This window comes from Notolepis coatsorum (assembly GCF_963971535.1).
Source record: "Notolepis coatsorum genome assembly, chromosome: 9".
In the NCBI taxonomy this organism is placed as follows: Eukaryota; Metazoa; Chordata; class Actinopteri; order Aulopiformes; family Paralepididae; genus Notolepis; species Notolepis coatsorum.
In genome coordinates, this window is record NC_140173.1 from 145,343,802 (window position 1) to 145,352,619 (window position 8,818).

The 8,818-nt window shown below is 42.8% G+C and overlaps 1 protein-coding gene across 1 annotated transcript; it reads left to right on the forward strand.

Annotated features, from left to right (window-relative positions):
• Nucleotides 1-481: 481 nt before the first annotated feature.
• Nucleotides 482-6,635, forward strand: LOC311234195 (ankyrin repeat domain-containing protein 1-like; the record flags this gene model as incomplete). Its single annotated transcript, XM_084321318.1, has 9 exons — nt 482-508; nt 2,692-2,865; nt 3,240-3,365; nt 3,667-3,774; nt 4,214-4,312; nt 4,520-4,618; nt 5,280-5,378; nt 5,726-5,824; nt 6,543-6,635. The coding sequence occupies 9 exons, from the start codon at nt 482-484 to the stop codon at nt 6,633-6,635; spliced, it is 924 nt and encodes a 307-aa protein (XP_084177444.1).
• Nucleotides 6,636-8,818: the final 2,183 nt, after the last annotated feature.

Sequence of the window (8,818 nt, forward strand, 5' to 3'; positions counted from 1 at the left end):
TAAAGGTTGGGTATACCAGCTATCTCAAGCATGCTGTCTGCCACCAGCCACCCACCACCAGCCACCCACCACCCACCACCCACCACAGCTGCGATCAAGACCCTGGTCCTCACAATGACATCAGTGCATACTATGGCTGCATGCCAATGTGACGAGACGCCTTGGCTCGCTGGTGGGTGTGGCATACTGAAGTAGGTTCATGGCACCAAAAGGGGTGGAGTGAGGTTCCGGTAGCAACGAGCGTGCCACATGAGTAGCAGGCAGCAATATGATCTGAGCTGACTCTTTTTTTTTGTTTTTTTGTATGAGTCGACTTACTATTTTCTTCTAGCGGTTCCTGGTGTCTCTATAAGAGACAGTGGCACCGGGCTGCTGCCAGAACAGACAAGTCTGACAGACAGACCGACACTGACCATCACAGAGGAGGTTCAGCCACTGGATTTAAACAGAGCTACTACCACTAACTTACACCAGAGAGATCATGGGACTCCTCAGTGTTGAAGAACTGGTAAGTGATTCTATAGGGGGCCTCTCTAGCGGTTGTGTGGAGACTGAATCCAACATGAATTCAGTTTAGATTGAGACGATGTGATACACAATCTGATGTGACATCAGCAATATTAATCTTGGTGGGGAAGTGTATGGCCATGTTGTCTATGGTGATGATGATGATGAAGATGGTGGTGGTGGTGATGATGATGATGATGATGATGGTGGTGATGGTGATGATGATGATGATGGTGATGATGATGATGATGAATATTTTGATGGTGATCAGGGACAGCAGCATCATGAGAACCAGGAGGTAGAGTTCTGTTATCTCTGAACATAGTTGTCACGATGAGATGACCGACACGTTAGGTCAGAAATAACAGTATCTGCTCTAACCGTTTGAAACTTAAAATCTAAATTCTAAATGTCATTTCAATTTATATAATGCAGTGCAATCAGAAAATTCGTCCCTTTTTTCAGAAATCATTCTTGAGGCCGGTTGGCGGGTGGATGTTGGATGTATAGCCTGTGGGCCACCAGTTGTCTATCAACCTATTTTAACTCTCTGGTTTGGTTTATATCAGACCGATATATCAGAGTTTGAATCGTACATCGAATTGGTTCTGTTGTTGTTCGACTGGAACCAAGTGCTTTTCAATGGACAGAGAAAGCAGCTTGTGGCACATTTTTTTTTTTTTTTTTTTTGATCTTTTTCCCCCTCCTTTTTCCTCCGATTTCTCCCATCCCAATGGTAGTCGTTATGCCAATTCCCAATCCCCTTCCTGGTCGCTGCGCACTTACCCCCCACAGTCGGTCTGGGAGAGTGGAGGCTATCACGTGCTTCCTTCGACACACGTCTAGCCAATCAACCGCTTCTTTTCACCTGGCAGCGCGGACTCTCACTGAGAGGGTGTAACGTGTGGAAGGATCACACTACCCCCCTTAGATCCTATCCGCGCTGAGCAGGCGCCCCGACCGAACTGTAGGAGTTGCTGTTTACAATGACCCGGACCCACCCCTCCAGCTTTCCCACCCTCTAATACTGCCAATTGTATTAGTGTGAACGGCCAGCCAAGCTGGTGACAACACCGGGAGCTGGATTCGAACAGGCGAATCCAGCGTCTCCGGCGTTGGTGGCTTGTGGCACATTCTAACAACCACTGGTACAATAGGAAAAAGTGTCTTTGAGTTGCTATGAAGTGTCTCTTTATCAACAACTACAAACATTTAGACTGATGATTTACCAACAGTGGACATATCACTGCCCTCAATTTAGCTCTGCGGTTTTTGATGAAGTTCGAAATCTAACAGCAACTGAAGGAAGCTCCTAGTTGTGTCCTATATTGTTAGGTTACCTTGTTTTCTGCTTTGCTCAATGGCACAATGGCAGGCACAAGTGTAAGCCAATGTGTCTTACCGACCGTTAGCAACGTGTCGTCCGTTCTTAGAGGATGATAGTCGACTAAACAAAACAAATTATTAGTTGACTAATAGTAATAAGATAGGGTTTTGTTTACCATTCAATGAGTTGATTTAATTGTGAATCTTTATAACTGCGCTCTCCACTTGACTGTCTGCCAGCAAATTAATGCACTTGTGCAGAATGATCATTGTAGGGCAAGTGTTTGAGATCAATGCATACGGAATTTTAGTTTTGACACTAGAGATGTGCTCACTGCTCAGGCATTTTCCAGGAAATGAATCATGATGCAGCATGGAGAGAAAATAATGAATCAGCGAAACAAGCAGTAGTTCACCTACTCAACACCCAGACAAGTGTTTAGTCCTGTCATTTATTAGTTCAAGGCAGCCCTGCACTGCTCAAGGGCACAAATATTGGGGATGTTAAAGGTTCCCGATGCCTTAAAGGAACACAAGAACATTTTGGGAAATGCTCTTGTTTGCCATCATCCCTCAGAGTCAGATGAGAAGATTGATATCAATTTCATCTCTGTGTGTGTCAGGTTTGGAGTGGTATTGTAGGCTAGCTGTTCCCTACTGCTTCCAGTCCTTGTGCTAAGCTAGGCTAGCATGCACCTGGACACACAGAGATGAAACTAATATACATTTTCTTGACTGACGCCGGGGAAGATGGCAGATGAGTGTATCTTCCAACATGTTGGAGTGTTCCTTTAACATCTCATTTGGAAGATTTTGACGGTCAAACCTTTAAGTAAATTCCCCTCCCCCTCCCAACAGGTGACAGGAAAGAGGTGGGAGGGAAAGCAGACAGACGACTTCTCAGGGGGTGTGTACGAGGCAGCTGTCAATCAAGAGCAGGATGGTCATAGGACACACAGAGAGCAGGTGGGCGGAGCCCTGTCGGAGGAGAGTGACAGTGGCAGCGAAGAGGTCAGCGTGGCGGCTCTCAACGTAAGACAACAATACATGAACATGGACATTATTTCATGTACTGTCTGAGTGTGAGAATAATTACTCTACATGTGAGATCTGTGAACAGAATATTTAAAACACACACAAAATAACTTAACACAAATTACAAGACTTTGAAGCGATTAAACCAATAAACTCAGTGTATGTCAGTTGATGATTGTTATACACCCAAAAGCGCTTGAAACTAACTCTTGAATATAATTACTGTATTAACTGCTAAGCTCTTTTCTTGTTGTTTAATTGTACGTTTGGTTCTCCATTAGATACATTTACCTAACATTTACAATATCACAACATGGCGTAGAACAATATGGCTGAAATGTAACCCATTATGTCGCTGTTCGTTCTCTCAGACGGACAACAGCGGCAGGCTGAAGCTGGAGACGGTGGACGACCTCTTCAACATCATGAAACTGAGGAAGAGGAGGAGGGAGAGGAAGGCCGCCGCCCACAAGAAAGAGCCAGAGGCTGAGATCATTGTAAGCTGCTGTTGTCTTTTCTCTTTCTTTCTTTCTTTCTTTCTTTCTTTCTTTCTTTCTTTCTTTCTTTCTTTCTTTCTTTCTTTCTTTCTTTCTTTCTTTCTTTCTTTCTTTCTTTCTTTCTTTCTTTCTTTCTCCCTCTCTCATCTCATCTCATCTGACTTTCTCTCTGTCTTCTCTCACCCTCTGGTGACTCTTAGTCAAATAGATGCATCAGCGGTGAATAAAAGTCTAAATTCAACTCAACGTCTCAGTAGTTCTGCTTCAGACTCACTCTGTGTCCTTGTCTCCTTCTCACCAGCCTGAGACGGTGGACGAGGAGCTGTTTCTGAACGCAGCCATGGAGAATAAACTCCCCGTGGTGGACAAGTACCTGGCAGACGGAGGAGACCCCAACGTCGGAGACCATGTGAGTATAGCAGGATCATAGTGTACAAAGTGCATGTCATATAGTGTACAAAGTACATGTCATATAGTGTACAAAGAACATGTCATATAGTGTACAAAGTACATGTCATATAGTGTACAAAGTACATGTCATATAGTGTACAAAGTACATGTCATATAGTGTACAAAGTACATGTCATATAGTGTACAAAGAACATGTCATATAGTGTACAAAGAACATGTCTGTCATATAGTGTACGGTATAGCAGGATCATAGTGTACAATGTTCACTAATTCACTTATACTTTGTAAGTTGAAAATTCACTAATAATTAATACATTTACAATTCACTAATAATTCACAAGTTGACAATTCACTCATAATTCACAAGTTGACAATTCCCTAATAATGAATAAGTTACCATTTCACTAATAATAGCTCCTTGTATGTTTCCTCTTCAGTTCCTGAGGACAGCGCTACACAAGGCTTCCTTCAGAGGAAACGTGGAGATCGTTAAGAGGCTGTTGGAGGCTGGAGCAGCTATAGACACCAAAGATAAGGTGAGGACTTATTCAGTCTGTTCTCGTCTCTCTTTCTTTATTAACACTTCCTTCTCTTTCCCTCCTGACTGTGTTATTCTCTCCATTCCTTGCCTTCACACACACACACACGCGCGCGCGCGCACGCACGCACGCGCACACACACACACACACACACACACACACACACACACACACACACGTCTAACAGTACTATGTGTGTTACAGCTGGATGCTACAGCAGTGCACTGGGCCTGTAGAGGAGGAAGCCTGCCGGCCTTGGAGCTGCTGCTCAATGAGGAGGCCAAGTTTACCTCCAGAGACAAGGTACTGTACATAAATTATACACACATATACATACTGTACTTAAATAATACACATATGTACATTTCAAAAGGTGAAGAATACATATGAATTGTATGTAGATGGTTTCAATGGAATTGCGTTGCTAGCTCGGACCCAAGTTTATTTCCTGTCGGCTGTTGATATTAGCAAAGACTGCAACAGGAAGTAAACTTCAGTCCATTTAGAAAGTTTATGTTGTCAAGTTGAAACTGTCATAGACTTTATTCCCCCATAAATTTGCCAGAAATCTCCTCTCCTCTCCTCTCCTCTCCTCTCCTCTCCTCTCCTCTCCTCTCCCTCTCCCTTCCTCTCCTCTCCTCTCCTCTCCTCTCCTCTCCTCTCCTCTCCTCTCCTCTCCTCTCCTCTCCTCTCCTCTCCTCTCCCTCTCCCTTCCTCTGCTCTCCTCTCCGCTCCCTTCCTCTCCTCTTCCTCTCCTCTCCTCTCCTCTCCTCTCCTCTCCTCTCCTCTCCTCTCCTCTCCTCTCCTCTCCTCTCCTCTCCTCTCCTCTCCTCTCCTCTCATTCAGGTCAGTGTGTCTGCCTATATATATATATACATATACATATATAGCCTGCAGACTCATATAAAGATACGTGGCTATAGTAAGCACCAACAGTTTAACACTAAGCTCTGTCCCCTCTCAGCTGCGCAGCACTCCTCTCCATGTTGCAGTGAGGACAGGACACTACGAATGTGCCGAGCACCTCATCCACTGTGGGGCCGACGTCAACGCTAAAGACAGAGTAAGACACGGATGGACAGTTATTGAGAGTGAATGAGCTTGAATATGGACACCAGTGATGTCATCGGGGGGACATTTAAATCCTTGTGTTGTGTTAATTACAGCTCCATGAAATGATGTGGATGAAAAAACAGAGAGATAAGGACGCTCAATAACTGTAAAACTAAATGAATGTGTGCAAAACTGTTTAGAGCCTTGGGATATGCGTGAGATTATGTTGCAAAATAAATCAGCGTTAGTAAAACTATGTTGGCCATGGACTGGTGTTTCACTGAAGCTGCAGCTTTGAAAGGGGTGAGAAGCGCAGCTCTTGTCCCGTTGACCGGACGGTTTCTCCTTCCCTTCCAGGAGGGAGACACGCCCATGCACGACGCCGTGAGGATCAACAGATTCAAGATGATCAAGCTGCTAATGATGCACGGTGCGAGTCTCAAGACCAAGAACTGTGTAAGTACAGCAGCCTCAGAAAGGCCCCTTGAGTCATAATCAGCTGCACAGGGATTTATTGGTCCAAATTTAACAACACAGGTGGTCTAATGATCTGTTGTAAACCAGGGGTTGCTCTGACTTGTTTGCGCCAACAAGGACAATGCCACTCAAATTGGCCCTGGATAGAGTTGATGGCGGCGGATAGATGGTAGCTGATATGGCTGATGGAAGATTGAGCCTCCTTCAAGCCTGAAATCATGTTTAGGATTAGCCCCTGTTTGCTAATCTCCAGTTTCCACTGCTTGTGGCAGTTTGATGTAGAACTACACCTGCTGGAAAGGACATGTTCTTGGTGATTATAAGGCCTCACCCTTACAGATTTGTAAAAAAAAAAAAAAAAAAAAAAAATGTCCTATTCCGCCACCTAGTGGGTTTAGGTACCAGCTTTGAGCACCTTCAGGTCTCCTCTGAACCAAACCAAACCATTTTGCTCTTATAATGATAAAAGGTATGGGAAATTAAAAGGATTATATATTATATATTATATATTATATATAGGCAGTATTTTCTGGCAATGTAGATGGACAGTTTTTTTTTTATAACTAACACAATTTTCTCCACTTCATTTTTCATTTCATATAGCCAACAATATTGTCCAAATTCCTATCCCTTCTAGCCCTTCTACCGAAATGGTAATTTCATTGATTATTAAAGGTACATATTTCTGTCCTTGCAGGACGGGAAGACCCCTATGGAGACCCTGTACTCCTGGCAGAGTGGAGCCAAGAGCCTCCTGTGTAACTTCAGCGAGGCCAAAAGTGTCAAGTAGAACACATTGGAATCCATTAGAACCAGGAATAGATCTATGAGGATCTGCTGGCACAGTGGTGTGTGTCTGCACTGCCCAGAGTCTGTGGTGAGGTGCAGGGTGCAAAAACACATGACATGAAAGATACAAATTAAAACCAAATCCCGGAGTTGGATAGATGCAACACACACATGCTACCATCTTTGACAAGGTGTTGTGTGCTGAAGACAAGTAGACATAGTGGGGAGAAAATGAAATCATAGGGAAGATATGGATTTTTACATGGTTTAAAAACTGTAGGCAGGAATAATGCATATTCCCTAAATTAGGTTATTTCTCAAGCACATGGCTGGTTTGTATTTAGCCGTCAACATGTGTGTTATCCAATTATTTCAAACCATTATGAATACTATAGAACATCCTCCATCCAGGAGAGAAGCAAGGATTCAGCACAGAGAGCTCCGAGGGGAGGATCTGACGGCCTATTGATGGATAATGTGAATTAATTAAACTAATCCGATTGTCAATATTAATGTGACTAGCACTGATAGATTTATTGATCACCAAATATTGCTGGACAATGTCTGGGTGGAAACTTCAAAGGTTCTTTTGTTTTCTGTTTTGAAATCAATGATTATTTATTTATGAATTATCAAGTGTGATCATTGCTTTGTTGGTTTATTGATTGGTTCATTACTACGGACAATGATTAATTGATGTGGTTTGTTTAACAAACAGGGTAACGAGAAGGATATAGTGAGATCAGACCTGGATCAATCATTAAATTAAACGATTTAATTTATTTGGATCGCTTGCTTTAGTCTGCCCAGAGCACATGCCTTGGTTTGCAACTTTGGGGCAATCCTAAAGTATTCTTTCAATTAATCAATAGAAGTGATTGAATCAACCTCAAATATTAATGTGACCCAGGAAAGATTGTGGTAGTGACAGGTTTTTTAACTGAAGAGTATATGGTTCAGAAGAGTTTAACTAATTACTGGTTTCTCAGTACTCTAGTTAGGCTACAATCGTTAGAAACACACAGCACAGAAATGGAATATGAAAGGAGTTGAAAGTCACTGTTGGTTTAGAGAACGTTTTGAACAGAGGGTAATTGTTTAATTGGTTTTAAAATATGCCTCATGAACTGAGATTATTTTCTTGTAATTTTTTTTTATTATTGTGAAATATATCTGTACATTTTGCTTTTTATTTAAGGTTTGAGCCAATAAAATCTGTTTTGAATTACATTTTGTCTCTTGTTTTTCAAGGTATAGTAAGCCATGTGAAATTAAAACAGCTTACAACATCTTGTATAAAAAAAAAATATATATGTTTTATTCTATTTATTTTTGGGCATTTCTTTTTGTATTGTCCAATCCATCCCAATTTTAATCGTTATGCCAATTCCCTTCCTGGTCGTTGCTCACATGTCCCCACTGTCGGCCTGGGGAGGGTGGTGCAGAACTACCACATGCCTCCTCCGATACATGTGGAGTTGCCAGCCGCTTCTTTTCACCTGACAGCGAGGAGTTTCACTGGGGGAACGTAACGCGTGCAGAGGTTCACGCTATTTCCCCCAGATCCCCTCCCTGCTGAACAGGCGCCCCGACCGACCAGTAGGAGTTGCAGTTTACAACGACCAGGACACATACCCCACGGCTTCCCACCCATAGCCAATCGTAGGGACGACGATTGACCAAGCCAGAGCTGGATTCGATCCCAGAGTCTCTGCGGTGGTAGGCAAGTGCTTAGTCCACACTGCAGCACTACCCAGCCGCACCAGCATCTTGTACTTTTTAACAGTGTTGAAACTGCTCAAACATTTTTGAATTGGTGTTGCTGTACACAATGTCAGTGCTACTTTTAAACATATAATTTGCCCCCGGATATCATTGGACAGGAAACACGCACTGAAACGAAACCATACAACTTTATTTTTACGTTTTAAAATGTAAAATTCTTAAAGTCACTTTGCAGCACTTAAACGGATAGTTATGATTTTAGGACATCAAGTTGTATGAAATACTTGCCAGTAGTCTCGTCGATGCAAAGCTATTCGCTTACTTAGCGAGTCTCAAGCAACCAGGAATTCAGGGGTTTTAATCCACACCACGACATGCAGGCAAAGGGTTACCCACTGATCAGTTCATTGATGACGAATATCCTCTATATATCTAAAGGCCTTAATGAAGAATATGCCT